Here is a 19,439-nt window from a genome sequence, read left to right on the forward strand (position 1 = left end):
CATCTCGGCTGCTGCCTCATGAAAAAAGCCAGCAGTTCCTCAGAGAGGCAGGCTCTCATTGGCCACTCTGTCCTGGTGCTAGGAGTCAGGGTGAGGAGAGCAACATGGAAGAAAGGTAATTTTCTGATTTAAACAGAGATGATCAGAACAGTCAGGACTGAACAAAGGGACACCTCTATTGGTCAACATTTCAGTAATTCTATCTAGGGTACTGGATCAACAGTTAGCAAGGGAGCACACTGTGCCCTTGCTTGTTACCACGGTTTGGAGCACTTTTAAAGCTGTTGGGCCAGTGTAGGCCATGCTCTGGCAATGTACCTGATGGGCACAGAGCTCCATGAGTTCCAGACCATTGGGTACAAGAGCTCTACTTACCACATCCAGTGTTTGCTGTCAGTTCTCTCCGCATGCAGGCCTCTAGGACCGCCATCTTCTTGAATGCACCTCCAGAATCCTCCTGCTCACCCACTCCACATACCTACATTCCTGGCTGAGCCTTTATCTCCAAAGGCTGCAGGGAACCAGCCAGCCATGACATCACATGGTTCTGATCTCATTACTTCACCCCTCCCACTGCTCAATGGACAGCATTGAAGGTCACACAGAACAATCTTTCCAAAAAAAAAAATAAGATTTTATTGTCTTAGATGCAAATATAGTTTTAAAAATGCATTGTAGTGTTGGGTACAGCTGGTGGAAACGTGCTTGTCAACAGCAGGCTTCAGGAGGACCACGCTCAGGGGAGCAGCCCCAGGGATCTCTGGTAGAAGTGAAACCCACCCTACCCCAGGAATAGCTGCCTCCTCAAAGGTGCCCTATACCATCACCAAAGCACACAACATACACTTAGCCTGTGCACGGAAGCTGAAACTTGAAGAACGTGAAGGAGAACATGCTGGGGCGCTACAGAGCAAGCAAATAAGCCTGCTTTCCCTTCATGGGGTGAAGATTCAGGTGACAAGGTGCCTAGGGGGAGGGGTACTGGACTCCCCCAAGAGGGACATAGCCTAGCTGAGGCCATGAGACCTTTGAACCTGCAGGATGTAAACTAGGAAATAGATATATAATCAGCGTCTCCCGCCTTCCACAGTCTCAGTGTTCAAGATGCCAGATCCTGTTCAGGAATCTCAAACGAGCTCCAAATTCACTATGCCCGGAGCTATAACGGTGGAACCAAAGTTTGACAGGGAGATATAGGTGAATTCTACTAAATAACTGGAAAGGAATTTTACAAAAATAAAATTCCACCAAGTAAACACACGCATGCACACACACACAGGCTTGAGCAAGTGCGCATGCACACACACGCTAACATTCACTGTGGAAAGTTCCCTTTTCTTTCCCGAAGGTTGAACCTTACAAGCTCTGACAAGCAGACGCCCTATCTAGGGAACAGAGGCCCATTCCTTAGAAGGAGCTGGTAGCTTGACCTGCTCTTGCCCTTATTTGAAGTGGCACGGGGTGGGGGCTATTTCCTAAGGCTCTTCTCACACTCCTGCTGTCTCCCACCTGCTGTCCTTAAGATCGCAAAACCTGCTGAGGAGATCCTGGCCGAGGTGTGTGCTGAAGGGACACATTCCCCACATGCTTCACACTCTGTGCCTTCACACTCTTCCACAGCAACACAACTGCTGGTGTCCTCTTACACTTGCACAGACCCAGGACTCGTCCTCAGAAACAGGACACCAAGGGGCTAAGCCCAAAGTTGTACTTCTCTGAAATACAAACATTCTAGGTGACTGTTCCTGTATCACTGTCTACACACCTTGCCAACAAGACTACAGATGGCACGGAGAAAAACAAGTTCCATGCACAGTGGTGGCTTCAACTGTGCCCTGTATCTGTTCATCTAGAAAGAGGACATGTCTACCTCCCAGAAAAGAAAAGTGAGAGGCCCACATATACCCATGTTCTCTTAAGTGAGACAGAGACCCTTGAGGAACCAGGTTAGGATGAACAGAAAGGGATTTCTGACATTGGAAGGAAGACAAGAGCCAGGAGGTGAAAGGAGCTGACCCCTGAAGCCAGGTGACCCAGCAGCCACAGTATCCCAACACATCCAAGAGGGGTTGCTGGCCACTGGCAGGTGTGGTGCCACCTGCCACTGAACTCTACCAGAAAATGCATGCCACGTCCCCTAAGAATCTAAGTGGACATCATTCTTAGGGCATAGAACCCTAGAGGACACATCTCTAGGTATGTCTGGGGGAGGGGGCATAAGTGACAGCACACAGACAAGATCCAGGGTTCATGATTAGGCCACATGAGAATTCGTGCTGGCTGACCACTTCCAGCCACTTCAAGACCCAGTATGTCAACATCAAGTCCTGAAGCTGTCGTGCTTCCCCTGTGCTGTGTGAAACCACTGGAGCAATCCTAGCCTTGGCTTCTGAGGGTAACAGCTGGTGCATAACCTTCTGATAACTTTGAGGAAGCACTTTAGCCAAAGCTACCCTGCCTCTGCAGTTCCCACTCATAGTGAAAGAACAGGCAGAAGATGTGCTGATGGCTTGTTCAGATTTCACAGAAACACTTGCAGAGATTTCCCAGGTGGCTTTGTGGTTTCTCCTTTTTGGCCGATATTCTTATTCGCCAAAGTGCCAACATTTTGAAATTTCTTCTGTGTGAGTGGGGACAGGAATGGGAATGAAAATAACTGTAAACAAACCCCAGCTGAACAGTGTGGTCAGCGCCCAGAGGTCTCGAGACCCCAAGCAGAATGGCCTTGGCTATTCCCAAATGCTGACCTTGGCGTCCAGGACAGAAGTCAGGGCCAGGACCCTCTGATTGGACAGGTTCATCAGGCAAGATTTCAAAATAAGAAAATCTCCAAGGCAGAAATAATCACTCCTGGAGGAGACTTTAAAGCGCTATGGCCTCGTAGCCACGGCAAAGGTGAGCACCAAGAGAGAGGAAATGGGGTCAAAAACAAAACAAACATGCACCTAATAAAGTCTGCACACACACACACACACACACACACACACACACACACTTTTTCTCTCTCTCCCACCCATCCCTCCCTCCCTCTGTCACCCCAGTTTCACACAAACTAACAACAGCCTTAAACATCTGAGGAAACAGGATGAAATTAACTCAGCAAAAAGAAGAGGTAGGCCAGAGAAGCAAAAGGCCAATCTTATACCCCATAGAGTTTTAAAAACAAGGTTACTCCCCTACAAGGGGAGGAGAGAACCAAAAGCCCTGCACAGCCATGCTGTGGCCTGTGTCATGTGGCATGGGAGGAGGAAGGGCTGGGCTTCTCGAGACCCTCACAGCAGCGGTTTAGTTTTTCCTTCTTACCACAGTGGCCTTCACCTTCTAAAGGACAATTTCACTTTGTCCTTGGGAAAAGAAGGGGTGCCTGGTGGAAATGCCAAGGTCCAGCCTATATGCCTTGTATTCTTCCCTCAACCTGTAAACATGTTTTGCAGGACGGCTGAGGAGGGCCACCAAGCTATTCCCATACAGGACAGAAATTAGACAATGGTGCAAGCAATTGGTTAACGGCTTGCAGCATAAATGCTGACATGGCCGGCAGCCCCTACCCTTTCTTTGTCCTCCAACTACCTAGTCCAGGGCAGGCTTAGGCATCAGCAGGAGCTTCCAAATGGGGACATCCTGGGCTCCCCTCTTCACGTGGTCTTCTCAGGACAGGCAGCATGGTGAGGCAAGGCCAGGAGGACAGAGTCCAAGAAAAAGCCTGCTGCCTGCTCTAGGTGTCACAGCAGGACAAAAAAAGCACATTCTTCCGGGAGGCGCCCTTTACCGGGCTCCCTGAGTGCTGCAGAGTACCTCACCACCTGCGGCATCTCAGAGGCAGCGAAGAGAAGGACGAGGGTCAAGTCCCCCCTTCCCCTAACCTTTCCATGTCTCTACCATCTGTAACACACATTGGGACACTAGAATCTTCAGACACCTGTCACCCTCCAAACGCCACTGGTTCAAATCTAAGCACAGCACTTCACCAGCTAGCCTGAAGATAGCTTCAAGGCTGACTCCTCGACATCTTGTCTTGACAGCATTTTGTTTCTTCCTCCTCATACAAGAAGAGACAGACTTAAGTATGATGACATCTTTGGTCTGAACTGTCTTGGTTTGGACCTCCAGCTAAACTTCAGATAAAAGACCAGGATGACAGCAGCATCATGGAGTGTGACCTTTGAATGTTAAAACCAAGGGTGACACCATCCCAGGAGTGCATATGCCTCTCCCACAACTGCAGAGTAGAAGTGGGTGGAGAACAGGCACAGAAGCGCCCCAACTGTGAGGCCTTAGAGGGTCCAGGCTGAGGCCCTAGCAATGTTGAAACATCACAGCTACTGCAATGCAGACAGGACTAAGACACAGACAAGACATTGCCTGGGGAGGTTCTGAGCCAGCACAGCAGCTTTGCATGGCTGGTGCCTTCATCCTGTCCAGTTGGGCTCCATGTCCATTATTTTCCATGTGTGCTCAGGGGTTGTGGAGAAGATTTCCCCTTCAATAGAATACACTAGGGAAGTGGTACACTGCTTTCTGCAGAGGTTGGAACAGTAACCCAGAGGATTAGGTGCTGATGGGGTTGCAAGAGATGGGAGAGACTTCACTGCTGCTACGGAGGGCAAAAAGTGTGCAGAGGTTGCCAGGGGAGCACAAGTAGATACAGATGTGACAGGAGCCAAGTCTTGAAGTCTCAAGAAAGGAATTCTGAAGGACCTGAATGATCCCACCTGCAGCAACAGGCTTTGTCTCCTTGGCTTGCACTTGTTGGCCCTGGACCCCAATACAACACCAGGAGGACAAGACTGGAACAGCCGATGTTTCCCTTTGTCTGGGCCACCCCAAATGCAGGGGAGACTGATGATTGAGGTCACGGAGTAGGAGGTCACAGCAAAGGTTCCCAAGATGGGATACTGCTGTTGGCAGGCCTCAAACCTGCCTCAGACCTGAGCACAGCATCCTGACAGCTGCAATGGGCCACTGGAGTCAAGGGCAGCCCTGAGGCGGTGTGTCAGGAAGGGTATGAGGGGGATCTCCAGGCATCTCATGCAGCCACATGCCAACTAAGCTTAGGACTCCCCTGATCTCTTGCCAATCCTGGTAACGGCCTCTGATGCTTGCTCTGGCAGCTGGGATGGATCTGTCAGGATGGAGGTGGTGGTACTCAGCTGTCGGAGGGTACTCAGTACCACTGTGAGAAGAGAAGGCCGTAATCAGCCAGGCACACAAGACTCAAAATGACAGGATGCAAATCTCACACATGTGACCCTATGCAGTGATTCCCAAGCACCAAGGATGATGGCCAGAGCTCAACAGCAGGGAAGAGTGACAGGAGCCCTATTCTGGGACCAGTCTCACAGCCTGCCTGTGCACATCCTAGCAGGAGCTGCAAGAAGCCCAAGGATTCTAAGCTATTCCTGCTGCCACAGTGTTGCACCTGCTGTAATACTGAACTTGTCTAACGTTTATATACAGTTGTAGATTTAGAACTAAGGAAGAACTTAAATAATAAAGCACTAAATTCACCTAAAACAGTCTGGCAAATGGTAAATATTCAGTAAGTAAGTTGGATCTGATCAGACTGTCAGGTCTGCTGAGAGGAAGACAGCTCAGAGACCCATGCTGGCCCTTACAGCTTTTCAGGTTCCAGGATTCCCCTTCAGTGTTATATCCTCATGCCTCTTGCATGGCCGGCCTGGCTTTGTGCAGTAGAGTCTAAACTTTCCTAAACACTGTCCAGGTAAGGGCTTTTCTCCCTCCAGGACCTCATCAAGTCCCAAAGTCTGGTATTCCACACTCACTTGGCCTGAGGACAGGCAAAGAGCAGTGCTGGTCCAGCCAGGAAAGTGCCGTCCGGTGGAACTCCTCCAAGCTGCTGGTGGACACCATCCCCTTGAAAGACTCAAACAGTGGCTTGATGATCATGCTGAACTGCAGGACTTAGGTTAAGGAAAAGGTGAACATGGAGGAGGGCTAAGGGGCATACAGATAAAGGCAGGCTCAGGCAAGCCAGGCTTACTGCTGACTTTCCTTCTGAATAACTGCCTACAGAATACTGATCAGAGAGGAAGGGACAGATCAGTTGTTGCTAGGCAAGATGTGCCCATCATGAGATCAAGCTATGAATGACCTTTGAGTGGACAGAAGATAGAAAAAGCAAGTATCTTCAGCCTCACACAGGGGTAAGGACAATGAGGTGGACATGAGACCATAGGTCAGTCAGATACAGGAGACAGCTGTGTGGAAGAGAGGAGACGTGTGTGCTGGCAGGAGCATGGGAAGCACACAGCACTCACAGCAAGGTGTCTGTCTGAAGCTGGAGCCTGACTTTTGTGTTAGGCACAGCCTGCAAGCTCACCACCTGCTGCAGAGCTCCCCAAGAACCTAGGATGGGCCCAGTGAAGATATAAATGTTTCTCTTGAATTCTGATGCCATAGTATCAACCCCAGCCTAGTAATGTGGAAAAGGTCACTTTGTTGAAGCAGTTCTGACCCATGTCATATGCCACAATGCCACCAGGCTCCACTAAAAGCAGAAAGTAAGATAGCAAAGCAAATCTGGGAATGAGGCATGCCAGCTGCCGTCTCGAGTCAGGCTACAGGCTCGACTGACAGAGTTCTTACCTAGGTAGTAGTATGAAGTCTTGAGACTCATCCTCAATAGTAATAAAATTATAAATACACAGATAGGAATGGTGTACACTTAAAAGGAAGAGGCTATGCAGCACTGCACTACAAAGCAAGTTCCAGCCTACACTATAAATTCAGACTGTCTCAAAAATCAAACAGAATATAGACAGTCTCTGAAATGCAAACATCCACACAAAGACACTACAACAGTTTCTCTCTCTCTCTCTCTCTCTCTCTCTCTCTCTCTGCTTCCTCTGTTTCTATACAACTGTCTTTCCTACTGATTGGCCTATGGTCCTACTATGGTCCTATGCTGTCCATCTTCTCAGAGCAGGGTTGCTGTGGCTCAGGGAGGCAGGAATCATCCGGTAACAGGAGTGCTGCCACCTCAAAGGCTGAGGTCAGAGCAGCTGCGGTCAGAGCACAGGTCCTGGCACCTGGGTGGACATACTTGTTCGGTTACTTAAGACCAGGGGACACTAAGGCAGAGAAAAGTCTGAGGTAATAGGTTCCAAGCCCTGCCTATAGTTACTTCAGAGGCTGATGCAGAAGCCGTGTTTGAGCTCAGGAGCTCAGGGTCATCCTGGGCAGTAAAGGCCTTTCTCTCAAGAACAAAACAAGGGCCTACATGGCTTGGCAGTTAAGAACGTGTGCACTGCTGTTGTAGAAGACTCAAGTTCAGTTCCTAGCACTTGTGTCAGCAGGCTCACAGCAGCCTCTGACTCCAGCTCCAAGGGAGCTGACGCCTTCTTCAGACTCTTCAGGCACTTTTGTACTCAATTCGCACATTTATACGTAAATTCAAAAATAATTTAAAAACCCACAAATTTTGATGAAGGAGTAGGAGGAGGAAGAAAAAGAAGAATTAAAATTGAAGAAGAAGAAGAGGAAGAGGAGGAGGAAGAAGAGGAGGAAGAGGAGGAAGAGGAAGAAGAGGAGAAGGAAGAGTAGGAGAAGAAAAAGAGGAGAAAGAAAAGGAGGAGCTGGGCAGTAGTGGCATATGCCTTTAATCCCAGCACTTGGGAGGCAGAGGCAGGTGGATTTCTGAGTTCGAGGCCAGCCTGGTCTACAGAGTGAGTTCCAGGACAGCCAGGGCTACACAGAGAAACCATGTCTCGAAAAAATAAAATAAAATAAAATAAAATAAAATAAAATAAAATAAAATAAAATAAAATGAGGAAGAAGAAGAAACATCACCACTATCACCTGGGGTTTGGCTACTCATCAATGCAATAAGCCCTGGTTTCTATCTAGGGCTCACCCTCTCTGTCAGTGAGGGGACTGAGCTGGCTGGTAGGCTGGCAGGACCCCTCCTTCTCACCTTGCTGCCTCAGGAGTAATCTAGCTGCCTTTGTTTGCCAAAGACCTTGAAAGTAGAGCAGGCCATCTGCCTCCCTATCCCTGAAAAGCTCTTGGATGTGGTCTCCCCAGCCCCTAGGGCCAGCCTAGAGCCTTTTCTTCTCTGAGACAGAAAATAGCACTGCCAGTCCTGAGTCACTGATGACTATGTGAGAACCTTTCTTCAAGGGGTACCCAAGAGCACTGTCTACTATTTTAGTGTGTTCCCTGGGGAAAGAAAGAGCAAGGAAAAAAACCAAAGATACAATCCAGAATTTCCAATTCTGCAGGATCCTGCTTTTCACATATTCATCAAACATGTCTTTCATGTGGTCAAACTGGCGGCAGTTGATAGGGACTCCTGTGGCAGGTAGCAGCTGTTGGCAGGAGCTGAAACAACAGTAATCCGAGGATGCTATGGGGTAGCTGGTGATAGAGGGGGACTGGGGGACCATACAGGAAGGATAAAGTCAGAGGCCCAGGGGAGGAGGACAAGAAACCAAACTGCTGTAATACAGGTAGCAAAGGCCACAAAGGGTCCCCTCTGCTTTCTGAAACGTGTGGGGTGAAGGACTCAAATGGAACCTCACATGATGGTGGTGTTAAGCTCCTCAATTTCCTCCCGCAATCTCCGGGCCTCCTCTTGCATCTGCATCCGCTCCTGTTGCAGCTTGGTGATGTACTCCATGGTCTTCTGCAGTGTGATGGCATGGCTGGTCTGTGGAGAACAGGTAGCTGAGAGGTGGCAGTACTTAGCTGGTACTGACACACAGGAATGGTGCACTATCACCATGTCTTGGCACTCTCAGGGAACTTACCTGCTTGGAATTATTGGAGATCAAACTATTCAGGGTGTTAAAGCCCATCCTAATATTGAAACGCCTTTTCTGTTCAGCTGAGATGTGCTTCTGCCGGTTCTATTAGGGGAATCAATTGGTCACTGAGACACAATCCAGGCTTTACACAACCAACTTGTTCTTCCTCACTGCCTAAAACAATGCTGAGAAGCTCAAGAAAGACTGGTGTCTTGGGGCACATGACCAGCAAGCCAGGCCCAGAAAACTGAAGGAGAGGCAAATGGCTAAAAAGCTCTAAGAGGGGCCAGTGAGGAGTAGGCAGGGCTCACAGGTAGGAAGCACTGTGTGCTCTTCCCCTGGCTTCCAGATTCCCTACTTCTCTACAACCCAGTGTTTGCAGGCCTGCCTCCTTACAACTGGTGTGGCCAAGGCTGCATGGAGCCCAACCATGGCATAAGGACTCTGGGCCCAGGGCCCAGGTGGGTCCCTGGGCCCAGGGTGCCCACCCAGAGCTCTCAAAAGGCCTTAACCTTCATGGGATTGTTGGTGGGATGGGAAACAGTTGGAGTCAATTTCATCTTAGTGTTTCCAGGTTGCAACATGAGCTGGGTCTGTGGCTGTCCTTTCCTGATGTTTTCTTCCCTTCCCAAAGGAATCAAGATCCAAGAGAAGTAAGCCATACCTTTAATGCAGCCACATTTTTGGGGTCTGTAGATTTCCCTGAGCAGTTGTTCTGGGGTGACTGAGGACTGGGACTTTGTTCTGACGGGCACGGAGAAGCTTGGCCTGAGTTGGGGCAGTCACGACCTGAGAAGAAAATGCTCTCAGCAGGCAAGCACTTGAGAAGGTGACTGGAAAAATATGAAGTGAGCCTGCCTGTCCTGTCCTGTCCCCACAGCTGTCCTCAACAACCAGAGGGACTCCAGCAAGTCCTCAGGCTTAGAAGTCCATTTAAAACCTTCTGTAGCTACTCCAGAGGAAATAGTAGAGAAACCCTTGCCCATAGCCCAAAGGGGAGTTGCTGTTTCCAAGGCAACACCTGAGACAGGAAGTTAGACATAGAATATGGTTGAATTCCGCCCCATTCCAGGTATCGAATTGCTTAGAGGAAAAGTTGAACTGCCAACCCAGGTCCTAAATTGGCACCTCAAGGCAGCCAGGGCCATTAGAGGCTTTTAAGGCAATAACTCCTAGGTCATGTGCTCAGCACACTGGCATGACTTTACTTTTGTTCTCTAAATTCTACATATTTACTTTCTCTCACTCACTGTGAAAACGTTAAATAAAAAGTACTACCACCTTTTGACCCACACAGGCTTCTGTCCCATTCACTGCTGTCTCTTGGGGGTCATTTCCAAGGTCCTCTTAGAATGTCCCTAGCCCGTTTCACTTTATTCTATCAAATGCTTCCAGCTATTTAATTTTCTCCTGGATTACCAGGCTTCAGTGCACATCTCTGAAAGTTGTGCGCTGCAGTCCCACAGGCAAGGGCAGCATCCTCTAGATAATTTTAGAAAATTGACTTATGTCTTAAGTCTGTATCTTTCCAGACTGAAGAGTCCCATTCTTCAAAACCTTCTATTGGACAAGTTCAATAATTCCTCTCAGCTGGAAACCCTTCCTTAGTCCTATCTTCCCAAGTAATTCCTTCGGGAGTAACCATGATTTTAGCTAAGAAAAGGGATTAAGGTGAAGCACAGTGACAGACTGTGTACAGATATGTGCATGTTTCCAGATCCCTTCCGAGTTATGACACTGGAAGAAACCCGAGTTCTACCTGCAGCCCAATACTGATGTTACAGGACTTCTAGCCCCTGACCTTTGACTCTACAAGTCAACAGGCAAAACCAATACTGTCCTGACTGTCCTCAGTGTAAGATGTGAAAACGGCCACAGACTTGCAGTAGTTTAGAAACTAGGACGGAAGATGCTGTGACTAGGAGCCTGCTGCTGGTTTCATGGCTACAGCAACCCCAGCCTTGAGTTTTCCAGACTGTGGACAAGAACTATTCAGTTCCCTTTCTGGATGGAACTGGCTGCTGCAAGCCAGGTCTTCTGAGTGTGGTTCCCTGGGCATACTAGCTACCCTGCTTTGGTGGTTTCCTTGGTGTACTGGCTCCCTTGATGTGACATGCCTGCCTACCACCCTCTCCTCCTTTTCTGCTGGTGCGGCCACAGCTTCCCAGTGAGCATTTCCCCAGACTGTGCTAGGAGCTGACAGAAGGTTCTGTAGGCCCAGCTTGCTTATGGGAACCTGTGAATGGCCTCCCCAACCCAGAACAATCAGCTTATTCTCTACAAAGCCCCGACGGCCCCACTCAGGTGAATACTCACTAGAGCCTGTGGCAGGGACCTGGGGACTACCCCCATGCAGTGAGACCTGCTCGCCCTTCACCAGGGAGTCTTGCACTGTACTTGGAGAAAAGAGCCGAGAGACAGGGCTAGGCTGGCTGCTCGTGCTGTGGCTGAGGAAATCTGTGACTCCAGAAGCCTGTGGAGACACAGCAGAGAGGTCTTGTACCACTGATGTAGAGCAGAGCCGAGCAGCTACACTGGCTGAGAGCCACACAAACAGGTCACTCTAGGGAGACCAGAGGACACTAGAGGATTGCCTAGGCCAGCTCTCTTACCCTGGTGATGGCAGCAGAAGCAATGACCACATTGGATGGGGACACAGTAGATGCCAGAATCCCTTCTCTCTTCAGAGGAGCTGATGTCATGATCACCTTTTGTGGTTGGCCTGAGAAGGCAGCTGTAGGATGAAGAGCTGTGGAGGTAAAGGCCTGACCCTGTAGAGGCCTGGCTGTTACTAACAAAACTACTAATCTGCAGACATCCAGGAAAACCAAGGCGTCCCATACCCTGCTGGGGAAGCGTGTGGCTCCTCACCAAGGGGGCAGGGAGACAAAGCCCCAGGGAACCTCAAACATTTTTGTACTTTTTACTTCAAAGACTAATACTATAACCCCCAAAAGAGACACTCATGACCAAGTGTTCTCAAATCATGTTTTCAAGACTCTTATTTTTATTTACTTTAGCTTCTAAATTATATTTTATTTATTCTGTGGTGTGTGTGTAGGCATGCATGTGGCATGGTACACATGTGGAAGTCTGAGGACACCTTGTAGGAACTGATTCTCACCTCCCACCATGTGGATCCCGAGGATGGAGCTCTGGCTGTTAGACTTAGCAGCTAGTGCCTTCACTTACTGAGCCATCTCACCAACGCAATTTTAGCTTCTTTAACTGGGGTCTCATTATATAACCTTGGCCAGCCTAGGACTTACTCTGTAACTCAGACTGGTCTCAAATTCAAATTCTTCCTGCTGCAACCTTTCAAGCACTGGGTTTACAGGTATGGGTCACCACACCCAGATCAAAACTATAACTACTTTTAAAACATACAGAATAGAAAGATAAATTGCAGGCCGGGCGTTGGTGGCGCACGCCTTTAATCCCAGCACTTGGGAGGCAGAGACAGGCGGATTTCTGAGTTCGAGGCCAGCCTGGTCTACAGAGTGAGTTCCAGGACAGCCAGGGCTACACAGAGAAACCCTGTCTCGAAAAACCAAAAAAAAAAAAAAAAAAAAAGAAAGATAAATTGCCACATATGAATTACCCATACTGCTCTGTTCTATTTAAATGGGAGGGAGGGGTTGCGAACTGAAAGCCTCAGAGAGAGGGAAGCTCCCTAGGCACTGCTGGCTGGCTCCGCCCCCAACAACTCACCTGGAGCAATGCAGGCATTCTTCAACACCAAGGAGACAGGCTCAGGTTTGGGAGCAGGCACTATTTTGGGGGGCTGTTTGTGTCTCACTCCAGTCAAGGACACAGGTTTAGGGTGTATAAAAGTTAAATGAGGTTGAGGGGGTCCCACAGCTGGTGGCTGGGGTACAGGTGACAGTGCCAGAGCACAGGGCGATGAGGAGGGGGCTGGATGGTGTGCTGTGATGACAAGGCCCTGGCTCTGGCTGAAGGTGGTGGCAGAAGCGTCATGGGTCAGGGTTGCAGAGGCTGTGTGAGTAATGACAGGGGTTGATTTGCTGACTCCAGCAAACTTCTGTGGCTGCAGGAAAGCTGGTGAAGTTGGGGGGTTCAGAGTAGTGGCAGGCGGAGGAACTAAGGGCAATGCAGTTGGAACAGGTGCTGGGGCAGGGCCAGGGGAAAGTAAGGTCATAGTAAAGACGGGGAGGAAGGGCTGTGGGACACTCAATGGTGGCTCAGAGGGACCAAAGTCTGCAGGCTGAATAAATGGGTCCACGGGTTGAGACGTGCGTTCACAACCCTGCCTCTCTGTGGGATCCAGGGAGGGGGCTGCAGAAGATTCAATGAGGCTATTGGGCAGGCTCGCAGGAGGGAGAGCTGTATTTGGCAAGATGTTCCCCTAAGGAAGGAAGAGACATGAAGAGACAAAGGTACAAGAGCTGAATAATTAGCTTTAACTGTTTAGTTCTACATAGCTCAACTGTGGACATAGGGACCGAGGGACTGAGGGATAGAAGTGCTATCTCCCACTGCTAGGCTGGGGAAATGGATCTGTGTTCCCGGGTGTTAGCAAGGGTCTTGTTTCCATTAGGAACTAATGATAACACAGAGCTCAGACAAAGCTGGATAGCACCCTAGGGATATCTGGTTTCCAGAGTCTAGTCAAGGTCTACCCACAGTCCCTGGTATCTTCTGTTACAGGGCAGAAGCAGCCTAGATCACAGCTGCTCGGGGTTCCCCAAGGACGGCATCAAGTATCGACTTCCAGTCAGACTAGCTCTTCCTGAGTGGAAAAGCTATGAGGAATCACCTGTACAGACTTCACTCTCTACAGAAATGACTATCTGCACTAGGTGGGGAAGGTGCCAGGTTACTGGGTGACTAACTGAATACAGCACGAACTTGAGAGCTCCCCAGGGCAGAGAATTATGCCTCATTCAGCTCTTAGCACAACACCTGCAAGTGCCTTTTATTAACTGCTAGGTCAAAAGTAATAACAATATACAACATATTTTATTAGTGATCCATAATTTTGTTCTGCAACTAAACTTGTCTTAGAAAAGAGCTGGCTGAACAAAGTTCACCTTTGCAAAGTGGACCTTATGCAGGGAAACAACTCTGTTGGCATAGTCTCCTGCCTTACGGGGAGCTAAGGATGCTTTCAAAGAAGGTTCCATAGTTTCTTTGCACATTTGTGTGTATTCACCACTGGATCTAGCAATGGCCCCAGAATATGGTTAATTCGTAGTTACAGCATTAGCCTAGCTCTGGTTGTAAAGTCTGATGATAGCCCTGTACCTGCCATGCCTGTCCCCAGCTTCCTCTACCTGAGAAGGTGGGCTGCTAGGATCTGGGGCAGGTACTGATGTAGGAGGAGGCAACACGGAGCCAAAAATGGACCGGCTGGAGGAGAAGAGATCTGAAAAAGAACATGAGAATCTTGTGAACTCCATGAATTTAGCATTTTCTGGAATTATGAACCAAACCCCACCTCCCCGAGATAACTTTTTCTATAGAAAGAGGACTCTGACTGAACTACCGAGAGCTTCCAGGCTCTTCGAGGAGCTTGATCTAAAGACAGAAACTTTGCTGCGTGGCGGTTGTGTCACAGTGCCCTCTGCTGTCTACTGGAGGAACTGCTCACAACCAAGGCCAAGTAGATGCTCCCAGCACGAAGAGGGCGCCCGCCCACTCTGAGATGTCAACTTCCTTCCTATGTCCCAGGAAACCTTTCCAGGCTTTGCAGTTACTACCAAAATAATTTTCCGTTTTAAAAAATTATAAGCCCTCCCTTTACACCGATTTCCAACTGTTCTCTCTCTAACAAGGGCACAAGCCTGAAATGGGAGGGGCAAGGGAGATCCAAGCATCATGTTACCCTCTGCCCTCACCCTGGAAAGGTTCAAAGGTGTCCATGAAGTCCAGGTTGGGTTGCAAAGGGATCAGGCCTGGTTGGATCATGTCTGCATTTCCCAGATGTGCTGCAATAATTACAAGTGAGAGAGGGGAACACTTTTACTTCAAATAAGGTCAAAGTAACATGTACATTTAGTTCTGAACAGATCCTCCTGGCCCTCCTAAAAAACTATAGAAAGCTGGCTAGGATTTCTACATTCTCAGGGGTTTGTGGCCATTCTTAGATATGTTCTCTCTACCCTTAGACAACGGCTAGGCTCATCATGAGCTATGAGCTATGAGTAGCCCCAACCTTCCACCCCACGACCCTCTGTCCTTGTTTTCACTTTCATCTGCAGCTTCTCCCTGAGGACTCAGAAGACTGAAGGCCTCCACGTGGGAATGTCATGCACAGTAGTGCTCACCCTATAGCCGAGGCTTTGGCACTGACATATCCCACACTAAGACAGTATCAGAAATATAAAACGGGTCTGGATCAGAGCCTGCTCCTTTCTCACAGTGGACTAAAAGAACAATGACCAGCCCTGTAAGGCTCCAATTCCAGTCTCCTCCTATGCAACTCACAGGACCCTCAGATAAAGAGCTTGGGCAATCCTTTCCTTTTCTTGCCTAGCCTAAATAAGTGCCATCCAGCAGCTCAGAGGTGCTCTGAAGCAAAGCCTGGCCTACAGGAATCCTCACAGAGAAAGATGCCAGCTGTCCAAGGACAGAGACTACAGTTACCTATTTCTCGTGGGTTGGGCCAGGCCACTGGTTGGTGTGAGGAAAGTGTGGAGAAAAGGGTGTCGCTGAACTCTGACATGAGCATGTCTGTGTCCAGCAGTGAGTCCTCCTCCATGGGCACTGGGGTTTTCCAGCCGTCCCCATGTTTATGCCAATACAGCATGTCATCATCCTAGTGCCAACAGGGAAGAAGAATCAAAGGGCCGTTCAGTCTACCTTCTCAGTCCTGGCACGCATTAAAGGGTTGCTTTTTGAAAAAAAGGGCAGGAGGGTAAAGGCATTGAGAACTATTCCTTTAGTCCACCCACCAGAGGGTGCCTCCATGTGAGATGCTGACCCTGTGTCTGGCCTCCCACCTCAGGACTTTCTTGGGGCACAGGAGTTCCTGCTGCATCTTGTCAAGACAGGGCTCTCAAGCTCACTCACCTGGGCCAGGCTGGAAAGGTCCTCATCCTTGTGCTGCTGCAGCTGTGGGCAAAGGGAGCAAGATGAGGCAGCCACTGAGAGCTCTGGGATGCCCTATATGTGAGTGAGCTCTGGGGTGCCCCAACCTCATCTCCTGTATGTGAATGAGCTCTGGGGTGCCCCAACCTCATCTCCTGTATGTGAGTGAACTCTCTGGGAAGTGAGCTGGGGAATGGATCCTGCTGGCTGCCATCCCATGGATGTGGGCACAAAGAAGGAAACAGGTCTGTTTGTGACTGAGGAAACCATGGCCACTACTTGGTGCTTAAAAGGCTGAGTACAATATTGTTCCATGCTTCGTGACTGACGGGGCAGCTGTGGAGCCTAGGGTCTCAGGCCACTTCCAAATATAGTCCCATTTTCCATCTACCCAACTCCCAACCCCCACCCCAGAGCTTCCAGAACATGCTCTTTTGAGAGTCCTTGCCAATATATACCCTTTTCTTGAAGTAGGTTCTCCACTTGTGGTATTCCCGGATCACAATCTCAATTCGACTTTTCCAGTATTTGCCCTCTGTGGTGATGGCCTACAACCAAGAGGCCAAAATGAAAAGCAGGTCTTGGATGATGATCAAATCTCAGTCCATGAATACCCAGTATACATCACTGAAGTGGCCTCAGATGGTTCTTGTGGTCAGAAAAGTCCCATGCTGTTTGAGAAACTACAGCTTCACTCACTGGGCACACCTCTTCTCACACTCTAGCTAATAATATATCTTCCACATCCATGATACCAAGGGTGACTCTGCACAAGGGTGACTCTGGGTACAGGGTAAGCAGCACACAGCACTCAGACAGAGAGGTAGCAAAGATGATCTTCCTCCTTCCCCAGGGATGCTAAGGAAATTCACAGGTGGCCCTCAAATGCCCCTTTCCAGTAGCATCTGCCATTTCTCAAAGAGTGAAAATGAGGGCTAGTGAGGAGTGGGTAAAGGCACCTCCCATCAACCCTGATGACCTCAGTGTGATCCCTGGGACCCATGTGGTGAAAGGCAAGGACTCTCAAAAGTTGTCCTCTGACCTCCACATACAGGCTGTGACACATACAGACACATACACACTCCTAATATAAAATGTTTTAAATGTACTCTTTTGGGGTAGGAGGCACAGCCTGACGGTATAGAACTCGCCTGATGTGTCAGAGACCCTCTGACCTCCACATACAGGCTGTGACACATACAGACACATACACACTCCTAATATAAATGTTTTAAATGTACTCTTTTGGGGTAGGAGGCACAGCCTGACGGTATAGAGCTCGCCTGGTGTGTCAGAGACCCTTTAGTGGTACTAAAACGATAAGACAACATAAAAATGAGCTGCTTTCTTTAATCTCTTTTCATCTTTTAAGTTTCTGTTTGGTTTTTTTGTTTGTTTGATTGTTTCTTAAGATAGGGTCTCACGAAGTTCAGGCTGGCCTCAAACTCTGTGCGCATTAAGAATGTCCTTAAACTTCTGGTTTTCCTGCCTCTATATCCCAAGTCTTGGGACTGCAGGCTTTTGACACCATGCTCAGTTTGTGTAGTGCTAGAAATGGAAGCCATGGCTTGGTGTGCACTAGGAAAGCACTCTACCGACTAAGCTGTATCTCCAGTTGACGTGGAGATGAGTTCTCCCTAACTTCTAGAGTGGTTGTTTTGCTTGTGGTTCTGGGGATAGAACCTAGAGCCTGTGTGTGCTCTTGATCTGAGTTACAGCTGGGCCTTGACTAACTGCTCCAGGGCCAGTCTTTCCTGAGTAACTCTCAGAAGAAATACCCATTTTAAGTGAACACAGAGAATGAGGTCCCATAAGGTCAGTTTGTCTGAGGATAGCATCTCTGGGGGCTGGAAACTGTTGAAGGCTAGCCCTCCTCCTCAAGGTCATGCTAATAGGACAGCACAGGCTTCCCTGTTCTCTACAGTTTCTACCATAGAGCTTGATCCTTTGGTGGGCTATTTCTTCAGAAATAAAGGCAGTTTTCCTTTCCCAACACCATCCTTCCTACCCTCTACTCAGTCACTTTCTGGTTACATACCTCTGGCCTACGGTGTTCATCTACATCAACAGAGCCATCTAGTGGGGTGACAAAGTGGCACACAGGATTCTTTCGCTTCTCCAAATCTGGGTTGGGAGAAGAGAGACATCATAACTGTACCAAGATCCCTGATGGAGCATGACCCAAATTGCTACAGTCTGGAATTATTTCCTTCTTCCTCTGGAGAAAGGTAGAGACCTCAGAAATGAAAGCATGCAGGCCCAAGGCAACGAATGCCAGTAATATCTAAGCAAGAAATAACAGTGATCATCAGCACAAAGGCAGCCAGTGAGCAGGAGGAGCCTGCCCTGCTCCGGAAGCCTGCATCCTCCCATCCTCAAGCTAGCCAGGGACAAGAGCTGTACAGTGGTATCTATGTCTTCTTAAACTGCTGGAAACAGAAACTGTTCTTTGACTCTTCAAATGTCACCTCTTAGCTACATTCTCCCATCTCTCCTAAAAAGAACCCATTACTCCTTAGGGCCAAGTACCCAGCATGCACTACATACTGTCAGGGTCAGGGTCTCATAGGTCTGTCCTTCAAGACTCTGTGCTGTTAGGTGACTTTGCCTGATGGCTGGTGAATGCCCTGCTCCCTGGGATGTGTTCTAGCTTGATTTCCCATCATACATACTACTTAAGAAAGATTCTACTGAAAATATGTTTTAAGAGCAGGCTATAGACCCAAGATGCTCTGATCTCCAAGGTGTCGAGCTCTGACGCCACAGGACTGAGGCCCTCGGGGCCACTGCCTGACTGGCAGCACTTACACTGCATATACCACGCCCTCCAGATGGCGTTGTTGAGCCGGATCTTGTCCCGCCACTGGAGCTTCAGGCCCTTGAAGTTCTTCCACTTTGGAGACACTAATTTCCCACTGGAAAAGAAAACAAGACAAAGAGAGTTAATGGTTCTTCAGAAAATAAAATGTGAGACCAAATCATTCCAGACTGGAGAACCCTGGGTTGATCCATTTATAGGCCAGTCTTGACAGAACAGTCATTCTGGGATCTCTTTAGAGCATATGGGGATGGTAGGGTGTGACAATATTCAGGCTTAGAGGACATGCTACAGAAAGTGAAAAGACATGGGGTTTCCTGTATTCTTTGGGATCCTGCATACTCTTAAAGTTTCTTATAATAAAACATTGAAAAGATATGTTGCCAGGTATCTTTAATCCGCACACTCAGGAGGGTAGAGGCAGAGGATTGTGAATTCAAGGCCAGCCTAAACTAATACAGATTAACAATGGAAACTAGGCACATTTTTCCCCAACAGGTCTTAGTCCACTTCTTTTGATCTCAGTCACCACTGGCCCATCTCAAGCCATCTGAGAAAGTGATTCCTCTTAGCTGCTCAGAGGTAGCTGCTGGCACAGCAACTGGGAAACTGAACTGCCAGGATGGCTGTGCTGCCAGGGAACTCATGTTGCCTGTTAATAGCCTAGCCAATGAGTGTTCTCAACTTACTGTACAAGAACTTCTTTAGATTTATGTATAAATGTGTGTGGTGGGGGCAGGGATGGAGGGAGAGGGGGAGGGAGAGGGAGAGGGAGAAGGGGGGAGAGAGAGGGGGGAGGGAGGGAG

The 19,439-nt window shown here is 48.8% G+C and overlaps 1 protein-coding gene across 2 annotated transcripts in view; it reads right to left on the reverse strand.

Moving 5' to 3' along the window:
* Positions 1–612: 612 nt before the first annotated feature.
* The window catches only part of Mlxip (MLX interacting protein), a 62,144-nt gene continuing 43,317 nt past the window's right edge, over positions 613–19,439 (reverse strand). Inside the window, exons 2-17 of one of the 2 annotated variants that reach the window (XM_028766142.1) lie at positions 18,624–18,730; positions 17,854–17,939; positions 16,274–16,363; positions 15,798–15,839; positions 15,372–15,543; positions 14,624–14,713; positions 14,060–14,151; positions 12,477–13,131; positions 11,378–11,499; positions 11,082–11,238; positions 9,430–9,554; positions 8,769–8,867; positions 8,541–8,668; positions 8,217–8,340; positions 5,784–5,913; positions 613–5,173 (exon numbers count right to left, since the gene is read on the reverse strand). In XM_028766142.1, the coding sequence (XP_028621975.1) occupies positions 5,052–5,173; positions 5,784–5,913; positions 8,217–8,340; positions 8,541–8,668; positions 8,769–8,867; positions 9,430–9,554; positions 11,082–11,238; positions 11,378–11,499; positions 12,477–13,131; positions 14,060–14,151; positions 14,624–14,713; positions 15,372–15,543; positions 15,798–15,839; positions 16,274–16,363; positions 17,854–17,939; positions 18,624–18,730 (2,341 nt within the window). In that variant the 3' untranslated portion in view covers positions 613–5,051. Of the gene's footprint in view, positions 5,174–5,783; positions 5,914–8,216; positions 8,341–8,540; positions 8,669–8,768; positions 8,868–9,429; positions 9,555–11,081; positions 11,239–11,377; positions 11,515–12,476; positions 13,132–14,059; positions 14,152–14,623; positions 14,714–15,371; positions 15,544–15,797; positions 15,840–16,273; positions 16,364–17,853; positions 17,940–18,623; positions 18,731–19,439 lie in introns of both variants that reach the window. The other variant, XM_028766141.1, reaches the window with a different exon arrangement.

Source organism: Grammomys surdaster, unplaced genomic scaffold, assembly GCF_004785775.1.
Source record: "Grammomys surdaster isolate TR1022 unplaced genomic scaffold, NIH_TR_1.0 166, whole genome shotgun sequence".
Taxonomy (NCBI): domain Eukaryota; kingdom Metazoa; phylum Chordata; class Mammalia; order Rodentia; family Muridae; genus Grammomys; species Grammomys surdaster.